At 42.0% G+C, this 21,592-nt stretch overlaps 1 protein-coding gene across 2 annotated transcripts in view; it reads right to left on the bottom strand.

Annotated features, from left to right (window-relative positions):
• DCTD (dCMP deaminase) overlaps window positions 1-21,592 on the bottom strand; it is a 34,003-nt gene that overhangs the window by 8,770 nt on the left and 3,641 nt on the right. For both annotated transcript variants that reach the window (XM_048510226.1, XM_048510225.1), the window contains exons 2-4: window positions 19,343-19,454; window positions 16,170-16,305; window positions 7,423-7,539 (exon numbers count right to left, since the gene is read on the bottom strand). In XM_048510226.1, the coding sequence (XP_048366183.1) occupies window positions 7,423-7,539; window positions 16,170-16,305; window positions 19,343-19,393 (304 nt within the window). In that variant the 5' untranslated portion in view covers window positions 19,394-19,454. The remainder of the gene's footprint in view (window positions 1-7,422; window positions 7,540-16,169; window positions 16,306-19,342; window positions 19,455-21,592) is intronic.

Below are 21,592 nucleotides of genomic sequence, written 5' to 3'. Positions count from 1 at the left end.
GATAAATAGAAATCATGCTACTTATATTACTCTTCAAAAATGGGGAGCAGAGAAAGAGGTTGTTGAAATGAGAAATATTAGTTATGAATAATCCTCTTGACATACTGTATTGAAAAGTGTTTAAAGGGTGCAAACATTCAAATATATTATGGATAGATGATATGTGAACTCAACTTTTAACATTTGGGAAATATTTCTAGAAATGTATAGTAGTAATAATCACTGAAGCTTTTTTGCTAAGTTTATTTCATAATAATTTATCATACAACATTATTATCATGTTTATCAAATATTGTATAGGGTATCTTATGATTTATTCTATGATTAATTACTATGATTGCCATTCAATGCTCATTATTATATTTCTATTCACTGCTCATAATTGTTGCTATTATTTATTGTTTATTATATATGTATATTTTTCCTTTTTATGGTGTAATAGTAACTATTTGATATTACTTTTTCTGTTCTGTTTATATTTATAAAAAATCTTATTGAAAAATATATCTCCACATATTCAGCAGAGTTTCACCACTACTTGGTAAAGAAAGGCAGCACACCACTTCAGAGTTCTGTCTGCCATAAGCAGTAACAGCAGTCCTACTGATCATGTATTTTAGCTACAGGGTGTGAAAATGCCAGTGGATTGGATGCAGAAAACTTTTCCCCTGATGATAAAGGGATTACTAACAAAAAGACTACCATCTTCCCTCACAGGGCAAGGTGCTAGAGAAGGCTGATTCTCAGTGGAAGGAGCTCTTGGAAGAGACTGATTTTCAGGACACATTTCAATCTATTGACCATGTTATTCAGCTGGCCACCTCTTGGCACTGGGACTAAGAGATACCATGTTGAGGTGATCCAAGTCTTATCTGGGATGTTGGTCCCAGAAGATGGTGCAAAGGGGATCCCTGTCCTGCCCAGTTTTGATAGGATTTGATTTTATTCCCCATGCTATGTAATATCTACATGAAGCCACTGGGAGAGGCCATCATAACCAGATAATATTCAGCTCTACTTTTCCACCTAATTTTGAGGAAGCTGTTGATGTTTTAAACTGGGGTCTGCAGTCAGTAATGGGTTGGATGGGGGTGAACAAGCTGAAACATAATCTTGTGCTCTGGGTTAATAGAAAGGCAGACCAAACACTTGAGATTTCCCTGGTCTTGGATGTGGTTACACCCCCCTTGAAAAGTCAAATTCATAGCTTGGAAGTGTTGCACGGCAGTCACCTTAGAAAATCAGGTAGCACCCACTAGTGTGGATGGGCCAGGGCCAGATGCCGGGCCCCCTCCCCTTCCTTCCCCTCCCTTGCATGCCACCACCTCCCCTACCCCTCCCTTCACTAGGGTAGATGGGCCAGGTCCAGATGCTGGGCTCCCTCCCCTTCCCTGGTTGGGAGTGCTTTAACCAAGTTCAGCTAGTGTACTAGATGTGTCCATTACAGATTCTAATGGACTGATTTAGCCATAGTTAGCCATGCCTTAGTTATCAAATGCTCTCTACTTGAGACTACTCCTGGAGAGTGTTTGGAATTTGCAACTAGTGCAGAACTAGGGGCCATTATCAAGACCCCAATATTATGGTTGGGGCCATTATCAAGACCCTGTGGCCCCAATATTATAGCAATTACTCTGGTTTCCAGTCCCCTTTGGAGATCCATTCAAGGTTCACTTTGATGTTTAAAACCCTAAGTGGCTTGTTAGCAGGGTATCCAAAGAATTATTTTCGTTTATACCTTCCTGTCCAGGAAATACGATTACAGGGAGAGGCTCCCTTAGCTGTCCCATCAACCAAGGAAGCTCATCTAGTGGGTACATGAGAGAGTTTTTATGGCAGCAACCCCACAATTATGGAACAACCTCCCTGGGAGGTGTGCCTGGCCTCCTTACTCTCAACCTTTAGAAAGAAGCTAAAGCTGCTTTTACTGATGTTAGCTTTCAATTAATTTCAGTTCTGCCTTTTAGCAGTTTTAATTTATTGATTATAAATGAATAATGTTTGTTATTTTTATTATATCATATTACTGTTCCCATTGTGAACCACCCTGAGTTCCTGTAAGGTAGAAAGGCAGCTAATAAATGTATTAAGTAAAGTAAGAAACGATAAATATGCTGTCGATCAAGGGATTTGAATGGACAAAGAGCATAAAGGACTGAGTTGCCATAAGGAAGGAGGCTGAGTGACACTAGACAAAAAGATGTAACCCAATATGTCTGACTACATGGGCAGCACATGTCAGTTTTGGAAAAACTGATAAATACTGAAGATGAGTAGTCACATGCACACATTAAATTACTTGGAAGTTCTGTAGAAGCTGTGGGCATGAAATGTGTTAATTTGTATCTCGTTTCCACTCAATGTGCTTTCTATATACACTACCTTTTTTCTTTAAACCAAACACCTTCTGTTACCAGGTACAGAATTATGACATTCTGTTATCACACTTTAGAAACAAGCTAAAATAGGTCACCTAACATGACAGCAACAACGAGAACCTGCATGACAGATACAGAGCGATGGTATCCTGACATGCTTAATTTGGAAAAGGATAGAAGTGATACAGAGGCCAAGAAACACATCTGCAGCTCAAGGACATAAACAGAAGAATGTTGTGGCATGTTTTTAGGTACAACACATTTAAAGGAATGCATACAAATAACTGTTTATAGTTTCATATATCCTTGGCTCATGGTTAGAATTTATAGGGAATGGTAGCATGGATGGGAGTGCCAGATACTGAACAATGAATTTGTAATTACAAAACAGTTGTTAACCCAATTGTTAGCAACTTTACTATTTTGTTGGCTGAATTTGAAACTACCACCACCCAGTGCACAGTGCCTTACCCTGAAATGGAACTTATATGTCCGAGTTTGTTCATTAAAAATCAGTAGAATATCTCTAAATTATTACAAAAGATTCTAGGTAATAGGTTCTAGGTAATTTTCTAGGTAACTTCTCTTCTGCAATTTCAGCTACTACTTCTACTCCACTGCTTTCCCCACTGAATGTTGTCATTATCTGCAAGGGGACCAAACCAAGCTCATTGTCAAAGTGTCATATCAAGAAAGCCTGTTCTGAGCAAATAAGGAACAATCCTTTACAAAAACCAGTGAGTCATTAATTACTTTACAGTGAAAACTTGGATGTACTGGAATGTTTCTTCAGATGGAAAGGCTTCCAGTTGTGAAGCACGACTTTCCTGTCTTCTCACACTTGCTGCAGCCCAGCATGGTGTAGTGATTAGTGTTGGATGAGGATTTGGAAAACCCAGGTTTGAACCACTGCTATGTATGGAAGCTCTGCTGGGATACCCTGGGCCAGTCACATACTCTCAGCTTAACTAAATTCACAGGGTTGCTGTGAAGATAAAATGGAGAAGAAGAAGAAGAAGAAGAAGAAGAAGAAGAAGAAGAAGAAGAAGAAGAAGAGGAGGAGGAGTTTGGATTTATACCCCCCTTTCTCTCCTGTAGGAGACTCAAAGGGGCTTACAATTTCCTTTCCCTCCCCTCCCCCAAACAAACACCCTGTGAGGTGGGTGGGCCTGAGAGAGCTCCAAAAAGCTGTGACTGGCCCAAGGTCACCCAGCTGGCATGTGCTTGAGTGCACAGGCTAATCAAGTTCCCCAGAAAAGCCTCCACAGCTCAAGTGGCAGAGGGGGGAATCAAGCCCGGTTCTCCAGATTAGAATGCACCTGCTCTTAACCACTACGCTACTGCTGCTCCATGTAACCACTGGAGGGCACGGCAGGGTATTAATGAAGTAAACAATCAAATTAATAAAATACCTTCCTCTGCCCCCATAATTTTGGTCCTGTTCTGAGGACAGTGTGGGTTGCAGCAGAAAGGGGAAGCAAAATGTCACAATCCACAGCAGAAATCCTTCTGTTTGCAGAAACATTCCAGTAGTCTGTGCAATATTTATAAACAATATAGCTTAAAATTACACATGCTTAACTATTGCACTACTGTTTAAAAATGCAAATGTGCACAATGACAAGTGAAGGTAATTTTGGCAACCTTGCCCCATTATTACATGGAGTATCCAGCTGATTAGGAATTAAGAAATTACTACACAGCAGTGGAGATTTCAAAGGCTTGCTCTCTCTCTCCCATAAAATGTATATACGCTACAGAATTAACCATAAGTGGTCTTTATTACTAAAAAGGCAATTATTATTAGATCCAACTTACATTTATGTACCCGACGCTTAATTTTTCTCATTTTACCGATTCTTATTTTACATTTATAGTGTATTTTGGTGATCTGATTTTATAACTGCCCTTTACCTTGTGTTAAATAATTCTACCATAGCCATGAGCTACAGAATCTCATTTTGATGCCTTTAATAGGTATTACTTGTTCTTTTATATAACACGTTAAATGTATCATTTTTTCCCTGATAATGGACTCAACTTTTAATGGTATTAACTGCAGGAAGTCTTCTCTCTTTTCATTTTCTAAAATTCTAGCCAGCCAGAACACAGGATGAATTTGCCAACATGTTACGTTTGTGTCAAAACAAGCCCACTTATATCTAGCTAAAACTTTCCCGTATGCAGCAGATGATATTTTGAAGGTCAAAACAATTGTGAGGTATGCCTATGTAAAAAAAAAGTCAATTCTCAACATTTTACTCTGTTCTTCCAACACTTTAATATGATCAACGAACAGAACCCATAACAGGCATGAAAAGTATCCTGCTGGATCAGACTAGTGAGTCATCCAATCCAGCATCTCTTCCATATAGTGGCCTACCAGCTGTGCTGGAGAGTAACACAAAGAGGGCACAGAGACCAGTTTTCCAGATGTTGCCTCTGATTTTCAGATGTTCTGTGCCTCTGGATGCAGAAGACTTTGGTCATCATCTTTGTTGGACCTATTATCTATGACTCCATCTAACCTCCTTTGAAGCCGTATCTCCTCTTAAACCCTGCCCACATAGAAACAGGCTCAAATCCCAGTGATTAAGCCAAGAAGGAACATGTTTATACCCTTCAACAATATATCTCTTTGCTTGTTCTTATATAAGAAAAGTTAGAAAGAAATAAAGGTTTTGATCTTAGACTCAGTCACCCTCAATTCCCCTACTAACTACAAACCTGGCTCACTTGGCTTTGGTTCATGCTAGAGAACCAGCATGGTGTAGTGGTTATGAATAGGTGGATTCTAATCTCAAGAACCAGATTTGATTCCCCTCTCCTCCACAAGAAGAAGAGTAAGAAGAGTTTGAATTTATATCCCCCTTTCTCTCCTGTAAGGAGACTCAAAGGGGTTTACAATCTCCTTTCCCTTCCCCCCTTCACAACAAACACCCTGTGAGGTGGGTGGGGCTGAGAGAGCTCTGAAGAGCTGGGACTAGCTCAAGGTCACCCAGCTGGAATGTGTTGGAGTGCACAAGCTAATCTGATTCACCAGATAAGCCTCCACAAATCGTAGAAGAGCGGGGAATCAAACCTGGTTCCTCAGATTAGAGTGCACCTGCTTAACCACTACACCACACTGGCAGCAGACTCTTATCTAGTGAACCAAATTTGTTTCCCCACTCCTACATTCCTGGCTGGGTGACCTTGAGCTAGTCACAGATCATTCAGAACTTTCTCACCCCACCTGCCTCACAAGGTGCCTGTTGTAAGCTCCTTTCAGTCTCCTTATAGGTGAGAAAGGCAGGATATAAATCCAAACTCTTCTTCTTCTTCCCATGATTTCCAACATACCGTATATACTCATGTATAAGTCGAATTTTTCAGCACATTTTAATGCTGAAAAAGCTCCCCTTGAATTATATGCGGGTCATTTAAAAAAATTGTGTTTTTACTTTGCCGGCCAGCAGGGGGCGCAGTTGTCATGCTAGCGACACCAAATTTTCAGAGTACCCTCAGAAGACACTCCTGATGATACCAGCCAAGTTTGGTAAAATTTGGTTCAGGGGGTCCAAAGTTATGGACCCCCAAAGGAGGTGCCCCCATTCCCCATTGTTTTCAATGGGAGCTATTAGTAGATGGGGCTACCCTTTTAAGGGTCCATAACTTTGGACCCTCTGAACCAAACTTCACCAAACCTGGGTGGTCTCATCAGGAGAGTTTCTTTATGATACCAGCCAGGTTTGGTGAAGTTCAGGTCAGGGGATCCAAAGTTATTGATCCCCAAAAGGGTGCCCCATCCCCCATTGTTTACAATGGAAGCTAATAGTCGATTTTCCATTTCTGATAATATCCCTCTTAAAATCTAAGTTGAGTTACATTTGGACATACAGATGATGATGAGGAATCCAGTTTTGAAGAATTTTAACTCTTGTGTTTTAGCTTGGTTGCTGATTGAGCTAAGGTTTTTGTACTTTTAAAGTTATTGTTGATACCATATTGTTCTTGTTGACCCTCTTTTCCATTTACAGAGCCAGTTTACTGTTTTTCTTTGAAATAAATATTCAAAAACATTTAACCTACTGATGCCTCAATTAATGTAATTTTATTGGTATCTATTTTTATTTTTGAAATTTACCAGCAGCTGCTGCATTTCCCACCCTCGACTTATACGCGAGTCAATACGTTTTCCCAGTTTTTTGTGGTAAAATTAGGTACCTCGACTTATATGCGGGTCGACTTATACACGAGTATATAGGGTACCCTTTTTGGTGGTCAAATCAGTGGAGAAACTGTTCCAATCCAAACCCAAGGATAATGTTGTAGTGAGGTCAAAGCCTGCCTACTACTCTGGACAATGAACAGATGAGACGCCAGTGAGAGAGTGTCTGTACAGGGGAAAGTACCTTCCCTTCTGGGCAACACAGCCATTTCTCTATGCATTCTCCAACTGTCATTATCAAAGATATTATGCTAGAATCTAATCAGATGGAAAAGGGCCCAGAAGTCAGAGCGGCATATTTAGCTGCAGCAAGGAAGATTTATAACTATTGTAATGAAAGACATAATTATAAGAGAGATCATAGAAGTCTTATGACATTTATGATCAGAGATATAAAATCTTCAAGTGCCGACCATGTCTAATGTTCAAATTAATATGTTACATATATACTCCCAGTAGATCTTTTGTCACACCAAGTTTATTCTCTTGCACCCCCTCCGCCTCCAAACTCTCTCTTCACAAATGTGTCAGAGCACTGTAAATTGACAGTAATTATATGCAATGCCTGCACAGTTATTTGGCAGTTCGTGGACTAGGAAGTTGCGGACTTAAATTAAAAACAAGCTAAGAATCACAGAGGATGCAATTAGCACTGGAAAAACCTGGCACCACTCAAGTAGAGAAAACGCAAGGAGTGTTTTAAAAGTTGATAGTGCAATTAATTTAGATCTAAACAACCACAATTTAAAAACCAAAATACATCTGTGATGAGGTGCTCCACAAACGGGAAAGTGAGGCAACAGTGACAAATAAAGCTGGCAAACTGTTCCTTACCTGCCTGGATGATAAGCTTGGCACATTCATTACACGGAAACAAGGCAACATACATGCTGCAGCCTTTCACATCCGCAGAGTTTTTGTTCATTATGGCGTTCAGTTCAGCATGACACACTGATTAAAGATGAAAAAGAAACCCAACAAATATCCATATGAACATTCATTAAAGTGAGTCATCAATCTAAAACTTAACAAAGTGTTAAGCGGCCAAACGCTGCGCCCTTCAGAGGCAAACAGCCAGTGCAATTTGTCACACAAGGGAGAAATTTAGAAAGGGGTGGAGGGGGAGAAGCGGGGACATAATCCAGAAATACCAAGATCAATGAAGGTCAAGCAGTCTGGCCAGGCTTGCAATGAGTAATGAAATCATTAAGCACATTAAGATGGCAATTTGTGAACACCTACAGGACGAAACAAAGCAGGAGGCTGAAGGCCAAGCAGTTCCAGCCATCCTGAATGTGGCAATATCTCACGGCATCACTGCTTCCACAGAGCATCTAACTGCTACTATAAAGGAGCTCACTGATGTGTTTACAGGCACAGACAGGAAGGTTCTTTCGATTATGCAAGGATACGTTTGTGTTCTTTAAGGGTAGAGGACTTGTAAAATAGAACCAAGCTGTCGCTTGTCCCATGTCTGAGAAGCATTCAGCTCTGCTTTATTGTATTACCTTCTGAACAGACAACTATGTTCAGACATTGTACCAACCTAGCATTAATGACTGCATGAATCTTGCCTACTGCTTAGCTTGCACTTGCATATCATTCCTCCACCCTCAGTTTTCAGAGTGTGAAGCAAGAATCCCAACTGAAAGAATCCCGTATTCCCATAATGCATGGATACAGATAACCATCTTAACTATTTCTCACAACCTTGCCACAAATTGAACCCTGGTGTGTTTGTTTTTGTTTTGTTTGGATGAGGAAATGAGTTAGAACACACTTGCATGTGTAACCAGTTACTTTAAAATCAAAATGCCTTCACTGTGGTCCACAGCAAGGAAGGAGGGAAGAGGTATAAGGCTAGCAAAAAGCCAAGGCTATGCATATTTTCATGTTACCTAAACTTAAAATTTAGAGCGTGTTCAACATTTATGGAAACTGTGGCCCTTTCCGCACGGGCCTTTTACAGCGCCCTGGGGACGGAAAAAACGCCGTCCCGAGGGAGCTGTTCGCATGGGGGGGCGCAGCTGCTTTGCAGCCGCGCCGCCCTTGCTCCTCCCCAGCAACGCAAAGCTGCCATTTTCCCACCTCGCACCCTGAGTGAGGTTTTTGGGAAATGGCAGCTTCCAGCCGCTGCCATGCGAACGGCAGCGGCTGGAAGGCGCCATCCCTCCCCCCTTGCCCAATCGACTTACCGTCCCTGCGACTGCCTGGCGCATCGCCGAGGCCTGGGGACACCCCCCCCCGCCCTGCGACTCTGGAGCAGTCGTGCAGGGCAGGGGGCGTGTCCCCTGGCCTCGGCGATGCGCCAGACGGTCGCAGGGACAGTAAGTCGATCGGGCGACGGCGCAGCGCGGCGCCGTCTTCCTGGTCGTTACCAGGACCGTTTGTGCGAACGGTCCCGGGGGGGTTGAGTCGGCGTCATGTACGCCGACCCGACCCCCAGCGTGGCCGTGCAGAAGCGGCCAATGTGAAGGTGAACGCCTCTTGTTCTAGAAGGAAAGAATGGCTTGGCTCCACTTTAAACTTCCCTCTCTCCTAAAAAACACAAAACACACTTGCATAATCAAAGGCAGGCATACAACAGCCCTACAGAACACTCCAGTAGATTCATTTGGGAAACACGATCAATAAATCCAAATTTGTGACTGCCTCTACTTCATTGGGCTGTTCCTACCACCAACATTTACTTGACTCAAAACAATAATTGCCAATGTGAGGACATGGTTCATTTCTTTTCAGTTTTGCACATCAGGTCTTGAGATTTCCAACGCTGTTTACCAAAAATATAGTTATTTGTAATTCAGAAAAGAAGTCATCTTTTGATATAGGCTTCTACAGGACAATCAATTCTAGAAATTGTTGACAATATGTTTTCATATGGATATTTCTGCTAACTAAGATTCTGCTTTGGGAAGTACAATGAAATAGTAAGAAAGTCCTTTTGCTTTCAACCAACAGCTATATTTTAATCACAGGCAGTTAGAAAAAGCTTAAACAGAAGATTAGCACCAAGTACTTTGAAGGGACTGGGTGAAAATGCCGCCTTGGACACAAACCAGGAGGGGAAATAACTACAGCCCAAAATGTCTGTTTAGACCTGTGATACCCATTCAGTGGCTTGGGAGTCATCTGCTATTTTGAAGAAGAAGAAGAAGAAGAAGAGTTTGGATTTATAGCCCCCCTTTCTCTCCTGTAGGAGACTCAAAGGGGCTTACAATCTCCTTGCCCTTCCCCCCTCACAACAAACACCCTGTGAGGTGGGTGGGGCTGAGAGAGCTCAGAAGAGCTGTGACTAGCCCAAGGTCACCCAGCTGGCGTGTGTGGGAGTGTACAGGCTAATCTGAATTCCCCAGATAAGCCTCCACAGCTCAGGTGGCAGAGCTGGGAATCAAACCCGGTTCCTCCAGATTAGATACATGAGCTCTTAACCTCCTACGCCACTGCTCCCCAATGTGGCACCTACCCTATGTTTCAGAAAAGTGGGCAAGACTCTTCCCCGATGAAAACTAAAGTTGTCAGTTGTTTCCCACCTTGCTACAGCTCCTTCCAGAGAATAGAAAAGCCTCCCTGAAGTCCAGGCCTCATGCTCAGGATAGAAGTAAATACGACTGTTTCAGTTGATGGTAATTGTGAATGTGGTGCTCAACAAAGAGTGAGTACAACTGGTTTAGAAAATCTTGTACCTGTTACCATCATCAGTAATGACTGCCAAGATCAGTTTGGAACAATCCAATGAAAATGGCTCCCTTTTCAGTCGCCAAGGACAACATACTAGGCTCCTGTGAAACAGCAGAATAAATTCACTGGTACCAAATTCACTGGTACTAACAAAATTTATTCCAGTATAAGTTTTCAAGAGTCAAAGCTCCTTTATCAGACACACTGAAATGTAAATCCATCAGGCTGAAAGCTTATGCTGGAATTAATTTGGTTAGTTTTTAAGTTGCTACTGGATTCCTGATTTATTCTGCTGCTACAGACTAACAGAGCTACCCACCTAGAATTCTAATTGTGAAATAATAGCAGCTTATTAAGAAGGAACAAAATCTCCTTTGGTATCACATACAAATTCTACATTAAGCACACTGCTTGCAAACAAACCATGTGTCCAAAAAGTATCTCTAATCTCTGTGCCGGAGCCAATCAACTTTACTACAATTCTGAAAAAAGAGAGGATAGAGTCCATTTCAACCAACAAAATGGCTATGATGCAGTAAGGAAGAGAATTGGGCATGACTGAACAAAAAAACTGACTGGATCCTACCCTCTGTCTGGGATATACACCTTGGGTATCATATGCCCTGTCGGATTCTTTTCTGAGGAAACAAACCCAAATGCCATATTACATATTATAATGTGGTACAGTGGTTAAGAGCAGTGTACTTCTCCACATAAAGCCTGTTGGGTGACCATGGGCTAGCCACAGTTCTCTCAGAACTCTCTCAGCTCCACCTACTTCACAAGGTATCTGTTGTGTGGAAGGGAAGTAATTGTAAACCACTTTGAGACTCCTTAAAGGTAGAGAAAAGCATGGTATAACAACCAACTCTTCTTCCTATGTTTCAAATACAGTATGCCATGTGGCACAGAGAGCTACTATTTGAGAAAAAGAAGCCCATATTACCAGACCAACCCATGATGGGTGGGTACAGGGACTCTGTTTTAAGACAGTGATACCTCCACCCATTCTGCCAACCCTTGGGATGCCTAGAAGTACAGTGCCAAAAAGGGGATGTCCATTCTCTGAATTGGCTAAGAGTACTCACAAGAACACAGTAAAACTTGTCTGGACTTGCCCTCACCCATATCTGCCATGCAAAGAACCTATCTCACCCTCTTCCTGAAGGGATTAAGAGAGCACAATGTCTTTGCCCTGGAGAGAATTCCCATCTAGTCAGGACTTTACACCCATGCAAAGAGTAAGGACTTGTTAATGGGTTTGCTCCAAATTTTCCTGCCTAGTGTTGTATTAACCCAATACTTCCTCCTCTGACTAACCTCTCTAACAACCACTTCATTTGCATTGTCATTGTTCTAATTTCATGAGCTACCTCCCCCCTTTCAGGCACTCCCAAGTTTGGACCATCAAGCTTATGCCTCAACCAATTAGATTAATGACTCAACCATTAAGGTTGATGTCTGTCTCTTGTCTTCCACCAGAAAGGCAGAACTCCTCTTTGTCCTGGGAGATTAAGGGCCACTATGCATCACCCCGAGGGTCCCTTTATAAGAAGCCCCCTCTCCCAGTAGCCCTTGTTCAATATCTCTGGACACCTCTCTGTCTGTGATGTTGTTTCACAATACATTGTTATTCCACCAGAGTTAAGTGCAGACTGCTCAGCTCTGTTCATCGGACCATTCCACTCCAAAATCAGGTGACTATAACCGTTACTCCCCAATTCACTCATCTATTCCAGACCTATATCCTAGGACTATGTTTGATTGTATACCCCCATTATCCCTAAATAAATTTGTTAAACTTTAGTTGCTCTCCTGCAGAATTTCTTACAAAAACTGATTTTGGTAAACCTAGGCAACCAAGATTCTGAGCTTGCCAAAGCCAAGAGTCTGCTCTCACTAATTATTCCCACCCTAAAAGAGAGGCTCCCACCATTTCCGGTAACACCTACATTCATCTTGGATACACAGAAATGATTGTACAGCTCTCTGGATTCTCTTTCAGCTTTGTAAAGCTTCTTCAAACTAAGCAGAGATGAGAATGTTATTGATTAAAGTTTGTTTTTGTTATTGTTTTTTAACAACAACAGTTGTATAAAATTCCAGACAAATCATTTGGAAGGGCCAAAACACATATGTATATCTCTAGAATTATCTAGCCAACAAACATGTTTTAGAGTAATTAATATATTTAAAATATGACTGGAACATGTACATAACTAGGATTTCTCCTTTCTGAAGAACATTTACTTGTAGCATATATGCCAACATAATTAAAATAGTGATAGTCTAATTTCATTTTGCTCACCCTAGCTTGTGGAGTGACTTATAATACAAATGTTTATTTCTTAAAACACATACTTAATCATTTCTGAATCGGTCTTAAAATATTGGAAATCAGATCTGTTCAAAGTCAGCTCCTATGCACAGAATAAATGTTCCTATATTTGCCAGTCTTTTGGAGGTAAACAAACACTTATTCTAGTTAGACTAGTTGTCAGGAAAGAACTCCTGTGGCTGAGTACAAATAAGATACCAGGGGAATGAAATAAAAAGCTTAAGATGTACGTTATGCCAAATTACCGGGAAAACCATCAGTTATCAAACCGCAAACCGAAACTTTTGCATTGCAAAAATAAAACTTCCTGTGCTGAAAGATTGAGAGCAAAAGTGTGCTGCAACCATTTAACCAACTGGGCTATTTCAGGCATCCAATACAAAGAGATCTGAAAAAAAACAATCTGAAAAAAAACCCAATACTGGTAAGATCCAGATCATCTGATTATGGTCTCAAATATATGTGGAAGGCTCAAGTTACTATATATCTGAACAAACAGAATTGCTATCTGTCTAGATGGGGTGAAACTGAGGCATGATGATGATGTATAACAACTTGTTTTGCCATGGAGATTCTATTGTAAAGTCCCGCAAAACACAAGATACCAAGTATACTTTTTAAAACAAGAAAATAATTAAGAGCAGTCCAGGCTTCAGTGTGACACAGCTGTTTGTCAGGAAACAAAAAGTGCAGGTCCCTGGAATTACCTGCAGGTCCCATTTATGACTTGAGGAGTTGTATGACAGGCCAGGCCAAACAAGTATCATCCTCCGGAACTTGCAAGTTTCTTCCTAGCACCCAGGCAGTTTTCATAGGCCCCAGCATCCCTCATCACTGGCCAGCCAATCAGAAGTCTAGCAACTCATGAGCGGGTCAGGGCAGGCAGAGCCTGGAGGACTGGTGTGCCCATATAAGGGCCCCAGGGATGAAAAGGGAGGCAGAAAAGGGAGGTGGAAGCTGAGAACAAGGCAAGCCTGATAGCAGGCTTGGGAACAGTGTAATATCACACCATCGGGTCCCAGACTCCCAGCGGAAGCGCAGTAGTTAGGTTCAACAGCAGAGAGAATCCATCAGGAGTGGTATAGAAGCCTCAAGGACATGACAACCTGCCCAGCATATAAACAGCTTTCGGTGCACGAGGTTTAATTTGCCTTCGGCTGCCTTTCTGAGCAGATGCTGGGAGGAGAGCAGCAGCAGCAACCAAGAAGTGGCAAAACAGCAGCAAGGTGGCACAAAGCAGCAGCACAAGTGGCATTGGCGTTGCCAGTCCCTCACTCTTGTTTGTCTTTCTGGCCCTTGGTCCTCCTCCAGCTTCACTGCCTGCTCTCAGGTATATGCAGCAGTATAGAGGGATGGCAGTCTGGGCCTTTGAACCCCACAAACAGTTTTATTCAGAGCTTCTCGAGAACTGAGAATACGGTGGCCTTTTAGGTCTTGCCCACCCACCCAGCCTTGTCTGCTAGCAGGCAGTAGGCCTGCAGAGGATTTTGGGGTGGCAGGGCTGTGTCTTTTTAGCTATTAAGGCCCTCTTCCACACACGGTTTTTCAAACAGCTTTTTTGGAGCTTTTCTGAAATCACCCATTTTAATTTGAGCCCCACCTGCCGGGTTTTAAGCAGCTTTTTAAAGAGCTACTGTAGCTTTTTAAAGAGCTACAGACTGAAGCCGTAAACAAACTACAATAGATGATTTACGATTAGCTGCATGATGCGTCTGATAAACTTGATATATATATTTATACAAGGAACATTGCATTCTCATGAAAAGCTGGTTTGCCATCACTAGGGCCCTAGTGGTGCATCAGCCTACACAATGCTGACACACACACCCAGGACTGTTCACACGGACAGTCCCGGGAGGGTGGCAGGCAGCGGCGCAGCCTTCACACAGGCTGCGCCGGCCCTAAACGCTTACCTCGTCTCCTGGCTTCCGGCTCGTCGCAGAGGCCAGGGGACACGCCCCTGCAGGCTGGAGCGATGGCTCTGGAGTTGCAGGCCTGGGGGGTGTGTCCCCTGGCCTCTGCGACAAGCCAGAAGCCAGGAGACGAGGTAAGCGTTCAAGGACGGTGCGGGGGAAATGGCACCTTCCAGCTGCTGCCGTTCGCGCGGCAGTGGTTGAAAGACGCTGCTTCTGAAAAATCTCGCTGGGGGAGGGAGGTTCAGAAGCAGAGTCTTCTCGCCACTTGGGGGTTGCGAGGCTGGCACTGCTGCAATGCAGCAGCTGCGGCCGTGCGAACCCCTCCCCAGGGATGCTGTTTTTAGCGTCCCTGGGGCGATCTTTACCGCCCATGCGGAAAGGGCCCAGGATAGGAATCAAAATCAGAAATGAAATAAATCCTTGAAATATTTTATCTCAGTCCACTTTCAGAGCTATTATTATTTCAGAGCCTTTCTTTATTAAAACACTTCAGCCGTAGATTTTTAATAACACTTCTAATCCACCTGTCCTCAGATTCAATTACCTAATTAGGATTTCTGCCATGCTAGCAGCAGTTCCACATTCTTTCTGCATGCTTATGTAACATCTGTCCTCAAAAGTTGATAGGCTATGAAAGAAAAGCTTCCATATTGGTCTGTGTTGGGCAGGACAAAGCTACAATGGCCCCTTTTTAACTGATGTGGTACATCTCCAGGGAACAGATTCAGTAGCACTTCCTATGTGGACCAAGAAGTTAGAAGTGATCAGGAGAGGTGTATTGTAAACCTCCTTGAGTCCCTTATCCTTTCTCTTATTATGCTTAGAAATATGGAGGTACCAGGAAGCACTGAGGGTGATCAGCAATAGTATAAACTCCGTTAATACCGGTACTAGTACACATACCAAGGTGTGTACTAGTTGTGCAATAGAAACTATTTCTTTAACTCTCCTTTCATGTTTAAAATTTTTCACAGTCCCTAGTTACAGGCATGCCTTCATGATTTCCAGAGTGAATTAATGTTCTGCCAATGGCAGAACTGAGAGCACAAAATCCATTTTCAGATTATTTTCGTAGTTGCACTTCTGGTGCAAAAAGACCATCTTACACAATAATGGATCAATGGATAGTCCCCAGAGACCTTTGGATTATTCCTGTCCTGGCTATATATCAACTTTCTGATGAGTTCTGGGGTTTTGTCAGCAGATTTTGATCCAGAAATAACTCGATCTGTTGCCAAATATCCTTAAAATGCTACTAAATGATATCCTTAAAATGCTGCTAAAATGAGTTGTAGTTTGCTGACTTTTTATAGGAAAATTGTGTATGTATATTAATACTTTATATTGCCTCGTGCCCTATTTTGTTATATTGTATTGGCTTACCACTTATCTCTATTGTTGTGAACTGTCGCAGCATTTATCATTTACATATTTGGGCTTGACAAAAATATATCAGAGACATGTAGCTCTTGTACTTAATCATCTCTTTTTGCCTTTCCAATGGAAGACTTCAGGCAACTGATAAAGGAGACTTCAGCCTACAATAAATATTAGCCTTCAACCTGGCTTTCTGTTTTTCTACAATACAATAACACAGCTATCCGCATGCAATTTAGTGACAGCAACATGCAAGACATATTCCTTACCATAGGGATATTTTGTTTCAAGTTTATTATCTGCTGTTCTCGACCAAGGCAGCAAGTCATCACTACATCCATTGGGCATGCCATTGTATCCAATCCCAACAATCTTGTTCTCAGAATTCACAATGCAAGCGCCAACCTAAAACAAAATAAAGTTGCTGTTGAGCACTGGAAGGCTGATTCCGCACAGCACATTTATAACGAGTTGCAATCATTATAAATGAACTCATTTTCCTTTGAAAACGAATTCACTTATAACGATTGCAACTCGTTATAAAAATGCTGTGTGGAATTCATTGAAGTTAGCTAGTTGTGAGAGCTAAGTGACAACATGACCCCTGTAATAATTAAGCTGCACATATTACATAAGAACATAAGAACAAGCCAGCTGGATCAGATCAAAGTCCATCTAGTCCAGCTCTCTGCTACTCGCAGTGGCCCACCAGGTGCCTTTGGGAGCTCACATGCAGGATGTGAACGCAATGGCCTTCTGCGGCTGTTGCTCCCGATCACCTGGTCTGTTAAGGCATTTGCAATCTCAGATCAAGGAGGATCAAGATTGGTAGCCATAAATCGACTTCTCCTCCATAAATCTGTCCAAGCACCTTTTAAAGCTATCCAGGTTAGTGGCCATCACCACCTTCTGTAGCAGCATATTCCAAACAAATATTAGTTTAAGATCAGTTAAAAGATGAACCTTCATTCTGTGTTCATAATATTTTTTAAAGAAATGCCAACAGGAAGCCAACGAGGGAAAAACAAGATGAAAAGCCCTCTTTTAGTGCTCACTTGAATTCTGTAGATGACTGAAAATCCGTTTGCCTACGTTGCCTGTTTGTTGCATATGAATGAGGAGCCAGCTCCAGGTTATTGTGTGACAGAACAAATAGATATCAACAAAGAAATAAGTGCAGCCCTACTGAAGAAGAACAATACTTCGGACTTACTGTGAAGGTTTCTTCTCTTCAGTGGGGCAAAATCATCCGGGCTCAGGCAAGGCTACGAACATTTTTGCAAGGGCTCCTGGACGAAGCGGGCTGAGCCTCTCCAGACGTCCCAAAGCCCTGCAATTCTCCTAGTTTAAATTACTGGCCTTTCCACCTTATCACAGTTGTATGCTTGGGTGGGTTCTGGATGACTTTGCCCCACTGAAGAAAAGACATCTTCACGGTAAGTCCAAAGTATCACTCTCCTTCAGTGGGGCAACAGTCATCCAGGTTGGTTATGTGCCAAAAATTCAGGGAGGGAATACTTTTCTGTTCGAATCAGAACCAATGTTCCACCCAATTTCCTGCTTCTGGAGCACTTGTTGCAGGACACATTTGCAGAAGGTCACTTCAACTGATCCGTATTTGTCCAGGCAGTAGTGGCAAACAAATGTTGAGAGGGATGACCAGGTAGCTACTTTCCACACCTCAACAATTGAGAGACTGTTGGAAAGGAACGCAGACTTTGCTACAGGCTTGGCTGAATGTGTACTACTGGATCTGTGACCTGTGAACCTAGGGAACTATAAGCCAGGTGAATGCAAAGGTTTAACCCCTCGTGATGGAACTTTTAGAGGCCTTCAGCCCCTATCTACTGGACCCGAACAGCACAAGGAGGGCATCAGACTTTCTACAGGTCTCAGTGACCTTGACACATCTCTTGGGCCCCCTTCTCATGTCCAACTTATGCCATTCCTATTCTTAGGATGGCTGGGCTAGGCAGAAGGAGGGTAGTGCTATAGTTTGTTATAGATGGAAAGAGGGTGGTTTCCCATCTTGGGGCAAAGGACAGATCCTTCCTCAATACTATTGCATTATTTTGGATGTTGCAAATCTCCCTTCTGATGGAGAGAGTCTCAATTCAGCCACGTGCCTGGGTGACATGATGGCAACAAAAATACTAATTTCCAAGAGAAGTGCTTAATTTATATCTTCTTATATCTTCTTCAAGGCTCAAAGAGAGGACCTGGGAGTGCCTTCAGCACCTTCCCCCAACTCCAAAAAGCCCATTCAGGAGGCCTTGCAAAAGTGTGCATAACTCTGCCTGAACAAAAGAGGAATGACCTTACCAGTAGTCCCACTGAAGAAGAACTTCTTAAGCTTTGATGCAGAAGCTGTGCTTGCCAAGTTCTGAAGATGCCAAAAGTTGCCAACATATTAATTGACAAACAGGAATACGTGCAAAAAATGAGACAAGCTTTGCAAAAACTGAATAAATAACAGGAGATGATCCAATGTGAGTCGTCCATTTACAAGACCTGTTTGCAAGAATGTTAATGAGAGGACGTTTTGAAGGTCATCAATTCATTAGGATCACCATAAGTCACAAGGAACTCGGCGACACATAATATACACAAACATAATATATGGGTACCTCCTACTCCAATCACAAACATCCTGACTTGTTTGGCAGTTATTCCCATCAGCTGTATGAAACTATATAGTGAGAGCAATTAGATCTCTGAAACAAGGCAAATTAATAACATTTAGCCAAATACAAATCTTCCGAACTCCATATTCAGGATAACGTTCATATCCTGGCTTTCCCCCTCAGTTCCCAAACTCAGTCCCCTCATCCTGTCACCAGTGTTTCATTGCTTAGGTAAAGGTAGTCCCCTGTGCAAGTACTGACCCATGGGGCGATATCGCATCATGTTTACTTGATTTACAGCGTGGTTTGCCATTGCCTTTCTCCAGTCACCTCATTCTAATATATATCCTTGTGTTCTTCGAATTTCTGTCACCTCAGCATGTCTGCTAAAGGAGCACTGGCACAGTTGCTTCACAACACTTGCACGTTGCAAAGGATTCTGGGTGGCAGATACTATTCAGTGGGGACAACATGTTGAATAACAGCGGGGACAACAGCGCTCCCTGTCAGAGCAAGGGGAGGGGAGGGAGGGAGGGGTGGCATGCAAGGGAAGGGGAGGGAGAGGGCCCAGCATCTGGACATGGCCCAGAGAAAGGAAAGTACCAAAGGGCTGCCCTGTGGTGCCAGATTAGAAGAAGCTCCCCAAGGAGAAAAACACTTCAAGTTCCCTCTGCACTGAATACTTAAAGCCACATTTCCTAGGCATAGGTTGGCACAGCCCAATCATTAAATTTCTCCCAGTGAGGAAATACTTCGTGTGTGTGGTTTTCGATAGACAATACAGTACAGCATATCATGCTTGGTTGCCCAGTTCTTACCTGTGAATTTGGATCTTTGCTTCTTTGTGCTGACAAGAAAGCTACAGCCATAAAATATTCAGGCCATTCCAAATAGTCATCACGTTTTTTACAGGACTTTTCACAGCTGCACCTGCATATTTAAAAAAAGATGACAGTAATGGTTTCATGAACTTTTTCCCCCATTTTTAAAAAAGAATCCATTAGATGTACTTTGACTTTTGTATTTGAATCTCTGGAAATGTCAATTACTGTTATGTAAAATTCCACAGTGACATCAGAGTTTAATTAGTACAACTAAGAGGGCAGCATCTGACTCTGAAGGTTATAGATTCAAATGAAGAATTTAATGGTAGAAAATATCAGTGTTTCATGTGTGCCCTGAACCTTGGAAGCAACACTTCTTTTCAAATCAAAAAGGCCAAAAGGAGACTGAATTATCTCATTTAAAGTTGCAATTTGCAGTCTCTAGGCAGCATGATACCAACTACTACCCATCCCTCATCATCACCTTCTTTGGAAAACATGCAAAAGGTTACATTATCCAGTTCAGCATTAAGTTACTGGAGCAAAGATATCTCTTAGGCCAACAGCAAGCAGGCAGAACATGAATCTTCCTTCCTTCGGGAAACACTTCTTGTGGTGTTACTCGTTCCAGATAACCTCCCTGATGGCTCCACCCTCTGACCTCCACACATTTTAACTGACAGTCTGAAGGCAGCACACATGTCTCTCCACCCATCCTGAAGCTCTGTCAAATGTATTTTAAAAAATATGAACCCATATAAAGCTTGTTTATACTCATCTTACTTTTGTGTCTGATTGATACATGGCACAAGTAGTAATCAATCTTTCAAGCCACCTTCAACTTCGGAGAAAAACATAATTTATCTCCTCCTCCGTGCAAGTTCACTTTGTACTGTAATACCCCAAAATCCAATTAACATCTTTTCCAAGACATCATTTCCCAGTCTTCGGAAGGGGACCTTCCAAAACCTGAATTTTATGAGACAATCTAAAATTGCTATTTTGGAAATGACCTGTAAAATACATGGGCAGAAATGGGGGATGTGCTCTTATTTCACACCACCTCAGATGTACAACAACCTTTAAGTATTTTTCTTCCAAGGTTTTTATCTGGCGATTCACTAAGATTATGCTTCCAGGGTTTTGTTATTTCTTCCTTCCTTCCTTTCTAGTCACACCTGAAAGACCAGAGAACTTCTAGCTAGCCACTTTATGTTGTGGTTGTGGTGTGCTGAGAAAAAAAATATTTTGCTCTAAGGTCGGTTTCAAATTTGGAAGTGATTGACACTAACTACATTTTTTCCTTTGTCTGGAACTATACCACTACCACTCTTCTTCCAACTGACTTTGAGTCAACCATGAAGACTTCAAAAGAAAGCTTAAAAGAATAAGAAAAACACTTTCACCCCAACTTTTCTGTTCCTAGGGGAGCCCACCTGAAGGACAATCATTACTTTAGCTCAAACGAAGATATAAGAGGTGTACTGTGCAAAATTGAATTTAGCTAAGATACCAGTCAAGACAAGGCAATTTGTTCATTACATCATGACAGAGGGTCAGTTTAAAAGTTTAAGTGAGCCTGGGCTTGAAATTAAACTATTTCAGCTCTTGCCGAAATACAAGGTTTCAGTAGCAACAATAGCATTCTTTCTAAGAACTTTGATGACTTATTTCTCCAGCAATTAATAACTTTCAGAAGTAGCTGAATTCTAGGATATTCATAGCACTTTTCCTCTGGACCAAACCTGATGACTCTAATGACACAAGAATTTTTGGCACACTATATTATCTAGCAGCCCTTCCAAAATAAAAGTTCTGCAGAAATTAACCTTCACGTATCAAAATTATTCCTGAACTATTAATAACTATTTCACATTTTGCAGAAAACATAATTACTTACTTAATCATTTACTTGATTTATGAAAGAGAATGCTATTTGAAACATGGTGGAATTGCACATATTTGGGAATGCGGCAGCAAGAATTCCTTGTCATAGCTATCTTTAATGTTCACATTAGACGGGGGTCACAGTTTCATGGAGAGAGGCGATGCAAGATATATGCACATAGGCTCTCTTAAGAATGCATATGGAGAAGGCAGAAGGTATTATCTCACTCTCTTGCATACACTCATTTCTACACAAATTAACTCAGGAAAAGACCTACAGAAACTGAAAATCCAAGCGTATGTTCGTCTATGCATCATATTTACAACGAGATAGAAGGTCATGTCTTCCACATACTC

The sequence above is a fragment of the Sphaerodactylus townsendi genome, linkage group LG10 (genome assembly GCF_021028975.2).
Source record: "Sphaerodactylus townsendi isolate TG3544 linkage group LG10, MPM_Stown_v2.3, whole genome shotgun sequence".
NCBI lineage: Eukaryota > Metazoa > Chordata > Lepidosauria > Squamata > Sphaerodactylidae > Sphaerodactylus > Sphaerodactylus townsendi.
Note: the sequence above shows the minus strand (reverse complement) of the source record. Positions and strands in the feature narration are given on the sequence as shown.